Below are 20,259 nucleotides of genomic sequence, written 5' to 3' on the forward strand. Positions count from 1 at the left end.
GGGAGTATTACATAGTGTTGTATGAGATCTTAAGTTTCTTGCCAATTTCTCGTCTAAAGAAGGACCATTTTATTGCTTCTTTAATCAGAAAAAACAATTTCAGCTGTGCTAACAATTGCAAAAGGGTTTTCTAATGATCAATTAGCCTTTTACAATGATCAACATGGATTAGCTAACATAATGTGCCATTGGAACACAGGAGTGATGGTTGCTGATAATGGGCCTCTGTACTCCTATGTAGATATACCATAAAAATATTTATTTTTTGTCAATTTCCAGCTACAATAGTCATTTACAACATTAACATTGTCTACACTGTATTTCTGATCAATTTGATGTTATTTTAATGGACCAAAAATGTGCTTTTCTTTCAAAAACAAGGACATTAAGTGACCTCAAACTTTTGAACGGTAGTGTAAGTGTAGTAGCACGGTGTTTCTAGGTTAGAGAACTGACGGTCATAGGTGAGGATGTGTCCGCTGATGCCCTCATAGACCACATGTCCTTTGGACAGGGCCTCGTCCCGCTCCCTCTCTGCCCTGCTGGGATTGTCTTCCGTGATCAGACGGGTTATGGTCCCCTTGTACAGAACGTCTGCCGGGGTGCCCTGTGGAGGGAGGGACAAACGCAGAGGAACACAACAGCCAATCACCCCACAAGATACAGCAGATGTCAGTTTAACTCTTTCATTGCTCGTTGTTGTTAGATGCATATTTGTCCTGAATGTTCTTTTTTTTATTGTGACGATGATTAAGATCATAGGGATCATTTATCGCTCACTGATGCCAATCGGAGAAGTGCGAGGCAATTGTTGTTATGCGCGTGGATGTCACGTTATGACTCAACGACAACAGAGCTTTTTGTCCTGACCGCTGCTGCAACAGAGCCCGCACGCTAAACAAATTGAATTGCTCACTACTATACCAGCGGCAGCCTAGTCACATAAGAACAATAACCCCCACACACACTCTGCAGTGCTAACACCAGGTGACAGAATGGCAGCAGCGGGTTTGGTCAGGGCTATTGAGTCATGTCTCTGGCACACTTTCAGTGCAAGTCAGATTTGCGCCATGGCTAGTGAGGGTTTACATAAGCCTGCTGGGAGGCTGAGAGAGAGAGAGCGTGCACAGGCCTGCCCCCCCCCCCCCCCCCCCCCTCCCCCCAAAAAACACCTTTCATGAACTAACACTTTTCTACCCACCCTTACTAGCTCTGACTTTTGTTCCTTTATTGAGGGAAAATGTACTTACTATGACTGTGATGTGGGTGTCCCTCCTAGCTGCCTTAAAATAAATGCACTAACTGTACATCGCTCTGCTTAATGACTAAAATGTACGTCAAATGATATTCGAGGGGGGTGGGGGGACAGTGCCATCAGAGGCCAGACCATAAGTGGAGGGTTAGGGGGGGTTGGGCTCGTCTCACAGGATCGAGTGGCCTTGACAGACACAAACACCCTTCCTATCTCCCCTATCTACCCTTAGCATCCAATGTCATCAAGGGAGATGCGAGAGACCTACGCACCCGATGCCGCAAAGCTTATCTGTACACACACACACACCTCATTGACAGATAGGCTTTCACTCTGCCTAGCAGTCAGCTAGACAAACAAAGGAGCCGCCGTGCGACATCCCCACCCACTCTTGATTATATACGAACTCTCACCTTTCCCTCAGTTATCTATCTGGGCACATATAATCTCATCCCATTTCCAGGCCAGTTGGCTGAGGGAGTTATTACATCAGGCTGAAGACCGTGCGTATCAGTGACGGGGCTTAGCGAGTGGAGAGAGTAAACAGATAAATCAAGAAGGGAACAGACATGGTACAGTGTGTACCTGTTGCTAGGGCGACAGGGAGCAGTCAGAGCCACGGTTATGTCACACCAGTCAGGATCAGCAGTGAGATCCTGCCTGCCTGTTGCCACAGCCTTTACCCAGCCTAACTTTCCAGCCTGGGCTCATGACCTCTCAACACGCCTGTGTCGTTGTCCTCGTTTCATTTGGAGACGTACAATAAACAGCCCGGTGAGAATTTTAGGCCAAAGCTGTTAGTCATGGTAATAAGTACGGCCCAGTTAGCAGAAGCACAGCGTTGAGGTCGGTGTGTTGCTCTTACCTGGGTGATGGAGCCTCCTCGGTAGGAGATGGGGGAGTCCTGGTGAACTCTGGTCCCAGGGATGCCCTTCGTGATGCTGCCCCCCTGCACCGCTGGCATGGACCCTGCAAATTCAACACATCCAGGAGAACAAAGTCAGGGCTTTACACTGGCATGGAGGTCTGTTTATGCCCAAATAACAGAGCAGAGAATCCGTATGAGCAGAGAACAGTGTCCCGACAGATGGGTGTGTAGTGTATCTAGCTGTGAACTCACCACGTCCAGCGTTGGCGTCGTGGGGCGCCCCCTGCGTGGACAGGTTCTCTGCCTGGGAGGACGAGCACCGCGGGGACAGCTGCTCCTGCTTCACCACAGGGTAGGGACCTGATGTGTGCGAGTCAGAGGGGTACAGTGTGAGATAAGAGCAGAGAGGAGAGTGTGTCAGTGCAGAAAGCCCAGGACACCCAAACGGAGAATTGAAGGTTAGGACAAGAAGAGGGCAACTCACCAGCAAACCAAGGCTGGGAATGCTGCACCCACTCCAGACACTTGGACTCACCCACTTTCCTCTGATCCATCCAGGACAAACCCATCTGTACAGGGGGCATCTTCCCATGGTCCATCCCGTGAGCCGGGCTATGCAGCTGCACTGGGGTTCCCTGTGAACCACACAGCAACAACAGTGAGCATAGTGCATGGCAACACTCCATTCACTTCCCCCAATCTAAATGGGTGCTACGGTTCTCTGGAGAAACGTTAGTGTACTGTACCTGTGTGATAGACCCCCCTGGCTTGTTGGAGGAGATGAGAGGGGGTGGCTCTGGCATGTGGAGGGGGCGCACCGCTGCCAACCTGATGCCATCCTGCTGCAGACCAGGGGGTCCAGAGTGGCCAACCTGCTGGAAAGCTGAGATCACAGACAGATACTTTTATATGGATACAAATATAGACAGAGCAGGATTTGATAGGAAATAACAGTTAAAGGAGATTGGCTAAGGATAGCGCAAAGCAAGGGGACATAACAGTGAAATGGGAGCTGGCACCTGAACTACAGGGGATGAGGGCCTGATGATGCTGCCCTGAGGACAACAAATTCAACAAACATTTCCCAACAAAGTACGGTATGGGAGCCCTTGTGGTTAGCGAGGGCTTGTAGTAAGACTCACATGAGTTATAGTGGAGCAGGTGTTGATCGTGGCTGAGCTTGGCCATGTCTCGAGGGGACATTGGGTAGGGGGACATGACAGGCCGGCCCAGGGTAGTGGCCCTCAGGTCCTCTGGCCCCACCGCCTGCTTCTTAGGGTCTCCGTGAGGAGAGAAGGCCCGGGACTTATCTGTAAGACGGGACACACAAACACACACTCAGCAACTAGCCAATACTGGCCCTTACCAACACTTTCTGGAAGCCGGGAGCCATCCCTTGGCCAGCACTAGCTTGTTATGCTCCTCCTTATCATCATCATAGCAAGGAGCGCAGCCAGCCACACAGCAACGCTGCTCCACACAGCCATCCCTTGTGTTTAGAGTACAAACACACTGCCAAACCCATTGCTAGTGTTTAGTGTACACACACACAGTCAAACCCCGCTAAGGAAGTGAATTTAGCTAGGCGTGTGTTGGCCGAAGGGGTATGAGTTAGGGATAGAGCAGGGCGGGGTGTGAACCTACGTAATCCGTGAAGTAGAGTCTGCAGCCACCTCTCGTTGCCTTCCAGCTCTGCAGGGACACAGACATACTGCAGCTGATCACATACCCGGTACTCACATCATCACACTCGTACATACACCCACACATGTCCATGTGACTCAAATCCCTACACACACAGGCTACCTCCTCAGTTTACTGTATTGCGACTCACACAGAACACCGCCCCCCCCCTTGCCACTGGGCTGTGTTTTCTCCATGGTTCATAAGAATAGGAGATCCTCCGTAGTTACATAGGCCTTGGTCCCGGGTTACCTCGGCTTCTTTAAAGGCCCCAGATGGAAACTCTTCAGTTCATCTTGTGTCAACATCTTCTAAATAAGACTAGGTCTAGACAGGTCTAGCAATTAACATGGAGCACAACTCTCAAAGGATATCTAAGACTGAACTCAACAACCCGACACAGATCCCGCTGCACGGGGATACCAAAGATCAATACCAGCACAACACCAAACAGTGTAGAACTGACATAATCCCCCTCAAATCAGCACATAGCCTAATAATCTAGAACCAAGGGAGTTGGGTTTAGACTGAGCAGAAGGATGAGAGGAGCTGAAAAGAGAGAGAGAGCGAGAGAGAGCGAGGGAGAGAGAGGGAGAGAGAGGGAGAGAGAGGGAGAGAGAGAGCGAGCGAGAGCGAGGGAGCGAGGGAGGGAGAGAGAGAGAGAGAGCTGGTGTTCGTACCGTCCTTGTCGCTGGTGGAGGGGCTGCGTGGGCGGACACGGGGGCTGCTGATGTTGTGGGGGTCTCTGTCTCCCTGCGCTGGGTAAGGGTGCTGTTTGCTGGGCTGACCTGCATGCTGCTGCTGCTTGGCCTCCTGGGAGGACTCTCCGTGGGCCATGGTGATCTGCTGCTGGTAGAGAGCCAGGGCATGGGGGGGCAGCACGGCCTTACCAACCCCACCCCGCGGGCCACCCTCCGGGATCTGGGGCATCTGCATAAACAGTAGAGAGAGGCACGGTGAGTAGCTGATACACATACAAACACTAACCTTACACACATCCAGTGACCCTGTTCCTCTTATTGTTTTCCTTAATGTCTGGCATCTTGTTCCTCCTCTGGGTCAATCTATCCCATCTGCTCCAGATGGCCTGCTTATCTAATACAAATATGTCTTTATCATTTTACCCACCATGTTGTTATCTGTGGAAGCAGCAGTATTGTCATTACAGGAGGGCCGGCCTTAATACTACTGACAGGGGTAGAATGACCAGGCTGGACTTATCTAAGGATTTATATGTGACTGTTTACCAGGCTGGACTTATCTAAGGATTTATATGTGACTGTATACCAGGCTGGACTTATCTAAGGATTTATATGTGACTGTATACCAGGCTGGACTTATCTAAGGATTTATATGTGACTGTGTACCAGGTTGGACTTATATGTGACTGTATACCAGGCAGGACTTATCTAAGGATTTATATGTGACTGTATACCAGGTTGGACTTATATATGTGACTGTATACCAGGCAGGACTTATCTAAGGATTTATATGTGACTGTATACCAGGCTGGACTTATCTAATGATTTATATGTGACTGTATACCAGGTTGGACTTATCTAAGGATTTATATGTGACTGTATACCAGGCTGGACTTATCTAATGATTTATATGTGACTGTATACCAGGCTGGACTTATCTAATGATTTATATGTGACTGTATACCAGGCTGGACTTATCTAAGGATTTATATGTGACTGTATACCAGGCTGGACTTATCTAAGGATTTATATGTGACTGTATACCAGGTTGGACTTATCTAAGGATTTATATGTGACTGTATACCAGGTTGGACTTATCTAAGGATTTATATGTGACTGTGTACCAGGCTGGACTTATCTAATGATTTATATGTGACTGTATACCAGGCTGGACTTATCTAAGGATTTATATGTGACTGTATACCAGGCTGGACTTATCTAAGGATTTATATGTGACTGTATACCAGACTGGACTTATCTAAGGATTTATATGTGACTGTATACCAGGCTGGACTTATCTAAGGATTTATATGTGACTGTGTACCAGGCAGGACTTATCTAAGGATTTATATGTGACTGTATACCAGGCTGGACTTACAGTTGAAGACAGCAAAGGACTCCATGAAGATGCTGGATGAAACAGGTACAAAAATATCTATATCCACAGTAAAACGAGTCCTATATTGACATAGCCTGAAAGGCCGCTCAGCAAGGAAGAAGCCAGTGCTCCAAAACCGCCATAAAAAAAGCCAGACTACGGTTTGCAACTGCACATGGGGACAAAGGTCGTACGTACTCTTTGGAGAAATTGAAGTAACATCTCAAGACATCAGTCAGGAAGTTAAAGCTTGGTCGCAAATGGGTCTTCCAAGTGGACAATGACCCCAAGCATACTTCCAAAGCGGTGACAAAATGGCTTAAGGAAAACAAAGTCAAGGTATTGGAGTGGCCATCACAAAGCTCTGACCTCAATCCTATAGAACATTTGGACAGAACTGAAAAAGCGTGTGCGAGCAAGTAGGCCTACAAACCTGACACAGTTACACCAACTCTGTCAGGAGGAATGGGCCAAAATTCACCCAACTTATTGTGGGGAGCTTGTGGAAGGCTACCCGAAACGTTTGACCCAAGTTTAACAATTTAAAGGCAATGCTACCAAATACTAATGGAGTGTACGTAAACTTCTGACCCACTGGGATTGTGATGAAAGAAATAAAAGCTGAAATAAATAATTCTCTCTACTATTATTCATTCTTAAAATAAAGTGGTGATCCTAACTGACCTAAGACAGGGAATTTTTACTAGGAATAAATGTCAGGAATTGCAAAAAACTTCCAACTTCAATTGTATATGTGACTGTATACCAGAGTGGACTTATAAATCCTTAGTTAAGTGACTGTATACCAGGCTGGCTCTCATATGCTCTCCAAGGATGGAGAAGACTAAGATACAGGTTGCAGGGCCTGGCAACAGTGTGTAAAGAGACGAGGGGTTAAGTGGTAAGACTCACAATAGGGGGGATGGCCGCAGCCCTCTGTTTGAGCTGCTTCAGGTCCATGGGCTTCTGCAGGGGGGAGGAGATGACCCCATCATGAGCATAGTTTAGAAGGCTGGGCCGGTTTGGGGATGTCATCCTGGAGAGAGAAATAAAAAAAGGAGGGAATGAAGAGGAGGAAGGAACGAGAGAGAGCGAAGGGGAGGAGGGAGGAGAAGAGAGAAAAGGAGAGCAAAGGAGTGTGAAAGAGTGCGAGAAAAATAGTGGAGTGTGAGAGAGAGAATGCGAGAGAGAGAGAGAGTAAGAGCAAGAGAGAGAGAGCGTGAGAGAAAGCGCAGGCCAGAGAGCGCACGAGAGAAAGCGCGCCCCGCGCGAGAGAGAGAGCAGGCGCTCGAGTCAGAGCGCGAGCCAGAGCCCACAGGAGAGAGAGAGAGAGAGAGAGAGAGAGAGAGAGAGAGAGAGAGAGAGAGAGGAGAGAGAGCCAGAGCACGAGCCAGAGCCCACAGGAGAGAGATCGAGCCAGAGCCCACAGGAGAGAGATCGAGCCAGAGCCCACAGGAGAGAGATCGAGCCAGAGCTTGCGCAAGAGAGCGAGAGAAAAAGAATGAGGGAGGTAACTAGAACACGCTTTCTCATTCAGTAGCCTGCCAATGGATGTACCACACATTCCTTAATATGGCCATAGCCGGGCTTCTCTTATTTACTTTTCCCATAAACACGGATTGACCCTGAGCAGAACCTCGCACTATGAAAACACAAAGAGAGCAGAGGGTCTGACTGCTTTTCCATCCCACGAGCCCAACCACCCATCCCCTACTCACAGATACACACATAAAAACACACACAGATACTCCGGAACACCCACACACCCCCACACACACAATGAGAGAAACTGGGGCGCACACACACACTCCCTCCCATTGTTTGCTTTGGCACAGAGTGCAACGTTCCCCCAGGCTCTGCCAATACATGCAGTCTGCTGTCATGGAAAAAACGTAACAAATACTCTGCAGGACGAATCCCCACTTCTGTCAGCCCACATCTTTGACACACACACACACACACACACACATTGCGTCTGCAGGCAGGCACGCACACACAAACATCTTAGAACTTGGACCATAAACCGAAAAATATCAACAACGACCCAACCGGTCATTTAGAGGCCATTTTACTGATATTGATAATGATAATAAGTTGCCTAAAAAAAATCTGTGAATATAGGCGATTGCTAACAGGACAATTGAGCTACCGCATTCAAAGCAGTAGTAGTCGTTTTAAGGGTAATACACTGAACAAAATATAAACGCAACATGTAAAGTGTTGGTCCCATTTTTCATGAGCTGAAATAAAAGATGCCAGAAATGCTCCATATGCACAAAAAACTTTCACAACTATGTTGTGCACAAATTTGTTCACATCCCTGTTAGTGAGTATTTGTCCTTTGCCAAGATAATCCATCTACCCGACAGATGTGGCATATCAAGAAGCTGATTCAATAGCATGATCATTACACAGGTGAACCTTGTGCTGCACACTGCCCTATCCCATCTGGACAAGAGGAATACCTATGCAAGAATGCTGTTAATTGACTCTAGCTCAGCATAGTACCCTCCAAGCTCATCGTTAAGCTCTGAGCCTCGCCCTGTGCAAGTGGTGAAGGTAGGAAACAACACCTCTACATCGGCCCACATGGATGCGTTCTCAGCCCCTTCCTGTACTCCCTGTTCACCCATGACTCCAACTCAATCATCAAGCTTGCAGACGGTGCAACAGTTGTAGGCCTGATTATCAACAATGACAATACAGGAGGAGGTGAGGGCCCTGGGAGTGTGGTGCCAGGAAAATAACCTCTCACTCAACATCAACAAAAGGAGGATCGTGGACTTCAGTAAAAAGCAGAGGGAGCACCCCCCTATCCACAGGACCGCAGTGGAGAAGGTGGAAAGCTTAAAGTTCCTCGGCTTACATATAACTGACAAACTGAAATGGTCCACCCACACATACAGTGTGGTGAAGAATGTACAACAGCGCCTCTTCAACCTCAGGAGGCTGAAGAAATTTGGCTTGGCACCTAAAACCCTCACAAACTTTTACAGATGCACCATTGAGAGCATCCTGTCGGGCTGTGCCACCGCCTGGTACGGCAACTGCACCGCCCACAACCGTAGGGCTCTCCAGAGGGCGGTGCGGTCTGCCCAACGCATCACCGCGGGCAAGGTACCTGCCCTCCAGAACACCTACAACACCCGATGTCACAGGAAGGCCAAAAAGATCATCAAGGACAACAACCACCTGAGCCACTGCCTGTACACCCCGCTATCATCCAGAAGGCTAGGTCAGTACAGGTGCATCAAAGTTGGGACTGAGAGACTGAAAAACAGCTTTGATCTCAAGGACATCAGACTGTTAAATAACCATTACTAGCACATTAGAGGCTGTGCTAGTAATGGTTATTTAACAGTCTGATGTCCTTGAGATCAAAGCTGTTTTTCAGTCTCTTATATACATAGACTTGAAATCACTGGCCACTTTAATAGTGTTAACATATTTTGCATTACTCATCTTATATGTATATACTGTACTCTATACTATCTACTGTATTTTAGTCTATGCCGCTCTGCCATTGCTCGTCCAAATATGTATATATTCTTAAATCCATTCCTTTACTTTAGAATGTGTGTATTGTTAGATATTACTGCACTGTTGGTGCTAGAAACACAGCATTTTGCTACACCCGCAATAACATCTGCTAAACACATGTATGTGACAAATAAAATGTGATTTTATTTATTTATTTCTATTGACTTTATATGAACTGCAACTCAGTGAAATCTTTGATATTGTTCCATGTTGCGTTTATATTTTTGTTCAGTACATTAAAAAGTAACTGTGGTGCACTTTGTTAAAAACTTAGCGTTCAATTTATCGTTATCGTGATAGCTCAGATTATTTAGCAGGACAGGGAGTGTTGTCCATATCACCTAGCTCTAGTACATATGCACACACCCACAAAGGCCTTAGGAGTTTATGGTTGATGATAGTTGTAGAGTATTGCCACAAATTGCCTTTCACCTGCAAGCCCTTCACCTGCAAGCCCTCCACCTGCAACCCCTCCACCTGCAACCCCTCCACCTGCAACCCCTCCACCTGCAACCCCTCCACCTGCAACCCCTTCACCTGCAACCCCTCCACCCAGCCCTGAGCCCTTCACCTGCAACCCCTCCACCCAGCCCCGAGCCCTTCACCTGCAACCCCTCCACCCAGCCCCGAGCCCATCACCTGCTAACCCTCCACCCAGCCCCGAGCCCTTCACCTGCAACTCCTCCATCCAGCCCCGAGCCCTTCACCTGCAACCTCTCCAACCAGCCTGAGCCCTTCACCTACAACCCCTCCACCCAGCCCAAACCCTTCACCTGCAACCCCTCCACACAGCCCCAAACCCTTCACCTGCAACCCCTCCACACAGCCCCAAACCCTTCACCTGCAACCCCTCCACCCAGCCCGAGCCCTTCACCTGCAACCCCTCCACCTGCAACCCCTCCAACCAGCCCCAAACCCTTCACTTGCAACCCCTCCACCCAGCCCAAACCCTTCACCTGCAACCCTTCCACCCAGCCCAAACCCTTCACCTGCAACCCCTCCACCCAGCCCAAACCCTTCACCTGCAACCCCTCCACACAGCCCCAAACCCTTCACCTGCAACCCCTCCACCCAGCCCCGAACCCTTCACCTGCAACCCCTCCACCCAGCCCCGAACCCTTCACCTGCAACCCCTCCACCCAGCCCCGAACCCTTCACCTGCAACCCCTCCACCCAGCCCCGAACCCTTCACCTGCAACCCCTCCACCCAGCTCCGAACCCTTCACCTGCAACCCCTCCACCCAGCCCAAACCCTTCACCTGCAATCCCTCCACCAAGCCCAAACCCTTAACTGCAACCCCTCCACACAGCCCCAAACCCTTCACCTGCAACCCCTCCACCCAGCCCGAGCCCTTCACCTGCAACCCCTTCACCTGCAACCCCTCCACCCAGGCCCAAGCCCTTCACCTGCAACCCCTCCACCCAGCCCGAGCCCTTCACCTGCAACCCCTCCACCTGCAACCCCTCCAACCAGCCCCAAACCCTTCACTTGCAACCCCTCCACCCAGCCCAAACCCTTCACCTGCAACCCCTCCACCCAGCCCAAACCCTTAACCTGCAACCCCTCCACCCAGCCCAAACCCTTCACCTGCAACCCCTCCACACAGCCCCAAACCCTTCACCTGCAACCCCTCCACCCAGCCCCGAACCCTTCACCTGCAACCCCTCCACCCAGCCCCGAACCCTTCACCTGCAACCCCTCCACCCAGCCCCGAACCCTTCACCTGCAACCCCTCCACCCAGCCCCGAACCCTTCACCTGCAACCCCTCCACCCAGCTCCGAACCCTTCACCTGCAACCCCTCCACCCAGCCCAAACCCTTCACCTGCAATCCCTCCACCAAGCCCAAACCCTTAACTGCAACCCCTCCACACAGCCCCAAACCCTTCACCTGCAACCCCTCCACCCAGCCCGAGCCCTTCACCTGCAACCCCTTCACCTGCAACCCCTCCACCCAGGCCCGAGCCCTTCACCTGCAACCCCTCCACCCAGCCCGAGCCCTTCTCCTGCAACCCCTCCACCTGCAACCCCTCCAACCAGCCCCAAACCCTTCACTTGCAACCCCTCCACCCAGCCCAAACCCTTCACCTGCAACCCCTCCACCCAGCCCAAACCCTTCACCTGCAACCCTTCCGCCCAGCCCAAACCCTTCACCTGCAATCCCTCCACCCAGCCCAAACCCTTCACCTGCAACCCCTCCACACAGCCCCAAACCCTTCACCTGCAACCCCTCCACCCAGCCCCGAAACCTTCACCTGCAACCCCTCCACCCAGCCCCGAACCCTTAACCTGTAACCCCTCCACCCAGCTACGAACCCTTCACCTGCAACCCCTCCACCCAGCCCGAGCCCTTCACCTGCAACCCCTCCACCTGCAACCCCTCCAACCAGCCCCAAATCCTTCACTTGCAACCCCTCCACCCAGCCCAAACCCTTCACCTGCAACCCTTCCGCCCAGCCCAAACCCTTCACCTGAAATCCCTCCACCAGGCCCAAACCCTTCACCTGCAACCCCTCCACACAGCCCCAAATCCTTCACCTGCAACCCCTCCACCCAGCCCCGAACCCTTCACCTGCAACCCCTCCACCCAGCCCCGAACCCTTCACCTGCAACCCCTCCACCCAGCCCCGAGCCCTTCACCTGCAACCCCTCCACCCAGCCCCGAGCCCTTCACCTGCAACCCCTCCACCCAGCCCCGAGCCCTTCACCTGCAACCCCTCCACCCAGCCCCGAGCCCTTCACCTGCAACTCCTCCACCCAGCCCCGAGCCCTTCACCTGCAACCTCTCCAACCAGCCCGAGCCCTTCACCTACAACCCCTCCACCCAGCCCAAACCCTTCACCTGCAACCCCTCCACACAGCCCCAAACCCTTCACCTGCAACCCCTCCACACAGCCCCAAACCCTTCACCTGCAACCCCTCCACCCAGCCCGAGCCCTTCACCTGCAACCCCTCCACCTGCAACCCCTCCAACCAGCCCCAAACCCTTCACTTGCAACCCCTCCACCCAGCCCAAACCCTTCACCTGCAACCCTTCCGCCCAGCCCAAACCCTTCACCTGCAATCCCTCCACCAGGCCCAAACCCTTCACCTGCAACCCCTCCACACAGCCCCAAACCCTTCACCTGCAACCCCTCCACCCAGCCCCGAACCCTTCACCTGCAACCCCTCCACCCAGTCCCGAACCCTTCACCTGCAACCCCTCCACCCAGCCCCGAACCCTTCACCTGCAACCCCTCCACCCAGCCCCGAACCCTTCACCTGCAACCCCTCCACCCAGCTCCGAACCCTTCACCTGCAACCCCTCCACCCAGCCCAAACCCTTCACCTGCAATCCCTCCACCAAGCCCAAACCCTTAACTGCAACCCCTCCACACAGCCCCAAACCCTTCACCTGCAACCCCTCCACCCAGCCCGAGCCCTTCACCTGCAACCCCTTCACCTGCAACCCCTCCACCCAGGCCCAAGCCCTTCACCTGCAACCCCTCCACCCAGCCCGAGCACTTCACCTGCAACCCCTCCACCTGCAACCCCTCCAACCAGCCCCAAACCCTTCACTTGCAACCCCTCCACCCAGCCCAAACCCTTCACCTGCAACCCCTCCGCCCAGCCCAAACCCTTCACCTGCAACCCCTCCACACAGCCCCAAACCCTTCACCTGCAACCCCTCCACCCAGCCCCGAACCCTTCACCTGCAACCCCTCCACCCAGCCCCGAACCCTTCACCTGCAACCCCTCCACCCAGCCCCGAACCCTTCACCTGCAACCCCTCCACCCAGCTCCGAACCCTTCACCTGCAACCCCTCCACCCAGCCCAAACCCTTCACCTGCAATCCCTCCACCAAGCCCAAACCCTTCACCTGCAACCCCTTCACCTGCAACCCCTCCACCCAGGCCCGAGCCCTTCACCTGCAACCCCTCCACCCAGCCCAAACCCTTCACCTGCAACCCCTTCACCTGCAACCCCTCCACCCAGGCCCGAGCCCTTCACCTGCAACCCCTCCACCCAGCCCAAGCCCTTCACCTGCAACCCCTCCAACCAGCCCCAAACCCTTCACTTGCAACCCCTCCACCCAGCCCAAACCCTTCACCTGCAATCCCTCCACCAAGCCCAAACCCTTCACCTGCAACCCCTCCACCCAGCCCCAAACCCTTCACCTGCAACCCCTCCAACCAGCCCCGAACCCTTCACCTGCAACCCCTCCACCCAGCCCCGAACCCTTCACCTGTAACCCCTCCACCCAGCTCCGAACCCTTCACCTGCAACCCCTCCACCCAGCCCAAACCCTTCACCTGCAATCCCTCCACCAAGCCCAAACCCTTTACCTGCAACCCCTCCACCCAGCCCCAAACCCTTCACCTGCAACCCCTCCACCCAGCCCAAACCCTTCACCTGCAACCCCTACACACAGCCCGAGGCCTTCACCTGCAACCCCTCCACACAGCCCAAACCCTTCACCTGCAACCCCTCCACCCAGCCCGAGGCCTTCACCTGCAACCCCTCCACCCAGCCCGAGCCCTTCACCTGCAACCCCTCCACCCAGCCCTGAGCCCCCACCTGCAAACCATCTACCCAGCCCTGAGCCCTTACCAGCAACCCCTCCACCCAGCCCTGAGCCCCCACCTGCAACCCCTCCACCCAGCCCTGAGCCCCCACCTGCAACCCCTCCACCCAGCCCGAGCCCTTCACCTGCAACCCCTCCACCCAGCATCGAGCCCTTCACCTGCAACCTCTCCACCCAGCCCCAAACCCTTCACCTGCAACCCCTCCACACAGCCCCAAACCCTTCACCTGCAACCCCTCCACACAGCCCCAAACCCTTCACCTGCAACCCCTCCACCCAGCCCGAGCCCTTCACCTGCAACCCCTCCACATGCAACCCCTCCAACCAGCCCCAAACCCTTCACTTGCAACCCCTCCACCCAGCCCAAACCCTTCACCTGCAACCCTTCCACCCAGCCCAAACCCTTCACCTGCAACCCTTCCACCCAGCCCAAACCCTTCACCTGCAACCCTTCCACCCAGCCCAAACCCTTCACCTGCAACCCCTCCACCCAGCCCAAACCCTTCACCTGCAACCCCTCCACACAGCCCCAAACCCTTCCCCTGCAACCCCTCCACCCAGCCCCAAACCCTTCACCTACAACCCCTCCACCCAGCTCCAAACCCTTCACCTGCAACCCCTCCACCCAGCCCCGAGCCCTTCACCTGCAACCCCTCCACCCAGCCCCGAGCCCTTCACCTGCAACCCCTCCACCCAGCCCCGAGCCCTTCACCTGCAACCCCTCCACCCAGCCCCGAGCCCTTCACCTGCAACCCCTCCACCCAGCCCGAGCCCTTCACCAGCAACCCCTCCACCCAGCCCCGAGCCCTCACCTGCAACCCCTCCACCCAGCCCCGAGTCTTCACCTGCAACCCCTTCACCTGCAACCCCTCCACCCAGGCCCGAGCCCTTCACCTGCAACCCTCCACCCAGCCCCGAACCCTCACCTGCAACCCCTCCACCCAGCCCCTAACCCCAACTTGCAAACCCTCCACCCAGCTCCGAGCTTCGACCTGCAACCCCCTCCACCCAGCCCTGCGCCGTCACCTGGAACCCCCTCCACCCAGCCCTGAGCTCCCACCTGGAACCCCCTCCACCCAGCCCTGAGTTCCCACCTGCAACCCCTCCACCCAGCCCTGCGCCCTCACCTGGAACCCCCTCCACCCAGCCCTGAGCTCCCACCTGCAACCCCTACAGCCAGCCCTGAGCCCCCACCTGCAACACATCTACCCAGCCCTGAGCTCCCACCTGCAACCCCTCCACCCAGCCCTGAGCTCCCACCTGCAACCCCTCCACCCAGCCCTGAGCTCCCACCTGCAACCCCTACAACCAGCCCTGAGCCCCCACCTGCAACCCCTCCACCCAGCCCTGCGCCCTGACCTGGAACCCCCTCCACCCAGCCCTGAGCCCCCACCTGCAACCCCTCTACCCAGCCCTGAGCCCTCACCTGCAACCCCTCTACCCAGCCCTGAGCCCCCACCCGGACCTAAGCCCCTACCTGTTCTTCTCGGTGTTCTCCGACTCCTCCACCTCATCAGCGCTGCAGGTGGCGCTAGAGTCACTGTCTGCATGGGAGCCAGTCTTGGGCTCGTGGTCCCTCTTGGAGCTCTTGGAGGAGCTCTTGCTCTCCTCTGCCTCTGCAGTGGGGGGCTTTCTGTCTCCGTCTGTGGATTCACTGGGTAGCTCCTTGCTACCCTCCCCTGCTTCAGTCTTCACCTCCTGCTTGATGGTCTTGTCCCCATCTCCTGGGGGCTTTTCATCTCCTCCCTGGACCATGTGGGAGGCTGAGGCGTCCTTGTCCACAGGTTTGGAGCTAGCCTTGGCCCTAGCGCCACCCTCCTCTTTAGCCTTGCTGTCCTCAGAGGAACGCGGAGAGGGCAGGCTCTCTGTGTCTGAGCTGTTGTTAGCCCCACCTGATACAGGAGAGAGAGGAGAGTGCGATAGAGAGCGAGATACAGAGTGAGCACGTGAGAGACAAAGGGAAGACAGCATATATTATATGGGCTGTCTGGCTAGGTAGTAACCTACAGTAAATCCTGTTATATCCTCTTGTCCTCTTTCACTCCGATCCCTCTCCCCCCTCTCTTGTGCCCCTTCTTTCTCTGAAACCAGATTTATAAAGTGCCACTTTTACACCTAATCAGGTTTCACTGTACAATGAGGGAGAACACAAAAACCAAATGTGATGAAGGAAATCCCCTGGGGCTTCCCAGCTCTATTATGGTAACAGACTATTGGTGATTGTGTATCAACAAACTACTACTGTACATTATTCCCAGGGTCTGATAATGTTCTCCATGGTTACTAGAATGACAAGGCATAACAGTCTTGTGAATTTGGTCTAAAGTGAGTCGACGGTCCGTTATCAACCCGGTATTTAAATGAGTTGACCAGAAATATGAGCAATCAGCCAGGATCCAACAGAAAATTCTAGAATTTACACAAAAAAAAACCTCACATTTTGCTAGGTAGACCGCTTCTGTAAATGTTTTCTACAGAGCAAACAACTACTTAAATAATTGATCTAATGTCTTAGCTATATGTTTCTCATTCCCATACGCCCACGTGGTCAGTCTGTCTGCCAACACACTGACACTGACTCAACTCCAGCCACTTTAATAATGGGAATTGATGGGAAATGATGTAAATATATCACTAGCCACTTTAAACAATGCTACCTTATATAATGTTACTTACCCTACATTATTCATCTCATATGCATACGTATATACTGTACTCTATATCATCGACTGTATCCTTATGTAATACATGTATCACTAGCCACTTTAACTATGCCACTTGTTTATATACTCATCTCATATGTATATACTGTACTCGATACCATCTACTGTATCTTGCCTATGCTGCTCTGTACCATCACTCATTCATATATCCTTATGTACATATTCTTTATCCCCTTACACTGTGTACAAGACAGTAGTTTTGGAATTGTTAGTTAGATTACTTGTTGGTTATTACTGCATTGTCGGAACTAGAAGCACAAGCATTTCGCTACACTCGCATTAACATCTGCTAACCATGTGTATGTGACAAATAAAATTTGATTTGATTTGATTTGATTTCTCACATCCAACTCCATGTTCAACACACACATTCTTGTGATGCTGTTAAAAGTCCTTGTTGCACTACATTCATTCTCCCTTCAGCATTCCAGAGATTTTTAAATCAAGAAACACTGCCATCACATGATATCACCATAAAGATATTACCTTCAAATTGATTGAAAATGGTTTCATAAACTAGTCTTAAAGTGTACATGGCTGCTTTCTGATCAGTCCATGTGAATGAGTGATTGTGAGTTTGAGTATTGTGACAGTGCTTTAAGACGGTTGGTATACTGACAATGGGGTCCCTGTGCTCTCTGGCGTTGATTATTGTAGTGTGTGTGTGTGTGTGTGTGTGTGTGTGTTGTTCCTACCTTCTCCATCCTCGGGAGCTTCCTCCTCGTTGCCGCTGGCCCCGGAACCCTCCATCTCCTCTTCCTCGGCAGCAGACGGGGCGCTGGCCTCTTCACTTTGTAGGGCTTTGCCTTTACGCCGTGCCTTACGCTCTCTCTCCTGGGTGAAAACCAACACACACTAAATACAGCAGGCTGGGAGCAACACACTGATAACCACAAGATAAATGTGCCTACTGCTGTCTGGGACTTTGAGAAATGGCCTGCTTGGTTGGTGCATTACTTAGCTCAGACTATAGGTTCTCTTTCAAGTTGATCATTTAACTCAGGGATGAGCAACTCTGATCAGGGTGGGGGCTTGCGAGTCTGCGTAACCCACTCCCCCCCAACACACACTATGAGCAAAACATTTTAGTGGCCCCCCTCTTGACAGTGGATATTTAAAAATATATATGTTTTAGAGTTAATTTTGTGCAATTCTGAATGCTTAATTATGTGTATTTTTTGGAGGGAATTAACCCAAGGGTCTTCAAAATGTTGCCAATCCCTAATTTACGTGTTGTAGAATGAAAGACAAGACATTACCGATTTCATTTTATGCTGCTGCAGAATCTCATCCAGTTTCTGCCTTTTCTTGTAGTTGAAGTAGAAGTTCTTGCACTGTGACACAGTTTTGGAGCCAACCATCTTGGCGATGGCTGACCAATTCCTACCATACTGGAGAAGACCTGGAATTAACATGGACGTGGATTAGACCACAGCACAGGCAGAACACCAAAGACTTTCGTTACATAGAATAATAATCTGAATAATAAGAATAATAAACATCTGTCTTTTCAATCCAACATGAACAGACAGACACCACTACTACTACTACTCAGCAGTGTGGCTCAGTGCAATGTGCTGTTCTTAGCTGAACCTGTCCTGTCAAATCTAACTAATGACATCACTAATTGTCACCACTGGGCTGGGGTCATTCTCTGTCACATTATGTGAAACTTTGAAGTCACCCAGTTCTAGGAAAGACTGGTCCTTTACCCGGTCAACCACATGATAGCGTCTTACACAAGAGTCTGGAAGCCCTGCTGGGCACAGAGCTGCCTGGGATAGATCAACCTGTCATGGGACACACCACTCCTGCTGCTGGTGTGTGTGTGAGACAGACAGACAGACCAGACAGACAGACCAGACAGACAGACCAGACAGACCAGACAGACCAGAGAGAGAGCGAGAGAGAGAGAGAGCGAGTGAGCGAGAGAGAGCGAGTGAGCGAGAGAGAGCGAGTGAGCGAGAGAGAGCGAGTGAGCGAGAGAGAGAGCGAGTGAGCGAGAGAGAGAGCGAGTGAGCGAGAGAGAGAGCGAGTGAGCGAGAGAGCGAGAGAGAGCGAGAGAGACAAGAAAAAGAGAGAAAAGGAGTGTGTTCGAGTTGACTGCATCTGTGATGAATTGTGGGTTGATTGTGACTGACAGATAAATAATAATAAGTAGTTATTTATGATGCAAGGTGATTTGTAGATCAGTCAGTTGGCAGTCACCTGCAACGGCAGCGCCAATGTTGAACAAGCCCAATGTGTGTGTGTTTCAGTGTTTCTCCAGTAAGCTAAGGTCAGCTCATTAACAGCAGACACTATAAGGAGCTTATACCGCCCACTCGTTTCCTGTGCCAGCCTGACAGCTTCTGGCACGAGGACAGACTCACTGACGGATGTTGCGCTCTGTTATCAGTGAACATGGACCCAACAACCTCCTGGGACGACAACGGACATGGGTTTATAGGTTCCAAGATATTGCCTCTAAACGGATGCAGTGGGACAACGATCTGACAACCGCCACACGATAAGACAAGCCTTTAGGAAACACCCAGCCTGCAGCTCATATCCATCTTTAACTAAAGTTTACCTCAGATTAGATATAGTACCTAAACCACAAGTGTATCAAATACAGATTACAGTACCCTCCAGGAACATGAGGAACAATAACACTACATGGAATAGAAAGTAGAAAGAGGTGAGAGCATGTTACCACGAAGTTACTGCTTCCATGAGATTACTCATATACATGCAAACACGGCCTCAGTCCAAGTCTCGCCTATCATATTCCCTCTCAGGGCCTTTGTGCATGGACAATCCGTCAAGTGTTAAAAAATACAAACTGTGTATTTCATTTGAAATGTTCATTACAGGCATGGAAGGCAAAGCAGGAGAGATGCGAGAGAGGGAGAGAGAGAAAGGGACAGAGCCGGTCGGCCGGGCTTGTTCCAAGAAAGAGGAACACGTGATTAACATCTATTAAGCTTTTACAGCCTTCTCCTTTTACAGCCCAGAGCATACAAGTCCAGCCAGACACCCTGCTACGTGTCACACCACACACTTTGCTCTACCTAGTGAACCTGAAGCAATGACACTGCAATTCTTCACTGAAAGTCAAGGGTCACTTTGTTACGACTCCATCTCACAGATCCGGTCCGTTCAGTTTAACCAGAGCACAGGAACAATCCCAAGCAGCTCTAGATCCATTAGCCTCGGGTCCCGGCTGGTGGACAACACATAAGAGGAAGCAGTATCCCAATAATGAAGCTGCTGCTCAACTACAGCAGGTGGTAAACTCCCTCAACCAATCATGACCATTCATTTCCATAAGCTCCTCCCGCCTACGGCCCAATCAACACCTCTAGCTGGGCCGGGGAGTGAGTGTCCCCATTCTCACGTGCCTGTCACTCCAGCCGTCCCTTGTGTCCCTGGTCTGTATCACGCTATCGGCCGTCTGATCTCCGTGACGGCAGGCAGGCAGGCTGGAGCTTCCCGGTGATTCCACTCCGGAGGGGTAGAGAAAGAAAACAGCTAGGCTCCAGCTCAGTCTCCACACCCCTCCTCCTG

The 20,259-nt window shown here is 51.9% G+C and overlaps 1 protein-coding gene across 13 annotated transcripts in view; it reads right to left on the reverse strand.

Moving 5' to 3' along the window:
- LOC139390129 (nuclear receptor corepressor 2-like) overlaps positions 1-20,259 on the reverse strand; it is a 129,834-nt gene that overhangs the window by 14,706 nt on the left and 94,869 nt on the right. For 9 of the 13 annotated variants that reach the window (XM_071137310.1, XM_071137304.1, XM_071137299.1 and 6 more), the window contains exons 18-29: positions 17,970-18,112; positions 17,406-17,544; positions 15,465-15,879; positions 6,795-6,918; positions 4,484-4,733; positions 3,765-3,812; positions 3,263-3,430; positions 2,867-3,003; positions 2,605-2,755; positions 2,373-2,480; positions 2,118-2,221; positions 457-607 (exon numbers count right to left, since the gene is read on the reverse strand). In XM_071137310.1, coding sequence (XP_070993411.1) covers positions 457-607; positions 2,118-2,221; positions 2,373-2,480; positions 2,605-2,755; positions 2,867-3,003; positions 3,263-3,430; positions 3,765-3,812; positions 4,484-4,733; positions 6,795-6,918; positions 15,465-15,879; positions 17,406-17,544; positions 17,970-18,112 — 1,938 coding nt within the window. The remainder of the gene's footprint in view (positions 1-456; positions 608-2,117; positions 2,222-2,372; positions 2,481-2,604; positions 2,756-2,866; positions 3,004-3,262; positions 3,431-3,764; positions 3,813-4,483; positions 4,734-6,794; positions 6,919-15,464; positions 15,880-17,405; positions 17,545-17,969; positions 18,113-20,259) is intronic. The other 4 variants (XM_071137300.1, XM_071137308.1, XM_071137309.1 and 1 more) reach the window with 4 other exon arrangements.

This window comes from Oncorhynchus clarkii, chromosome 30 (genome assembly GCF_045791955.1).
Source record: "Oncorhynchus clarkii lewisi isolate Uvic-CL-2024 chromosome 30, UVic_Ocla_1.0, whole genome shotgun sequence".
In the NCBI taxonomy this organism is placed as follows: Eukaryota; Metazoa; Chordata; class Actinopteri; order Salmoniformes; family Salmonidae; genus Oncorhynchus; species Oncorhynchus clarkii.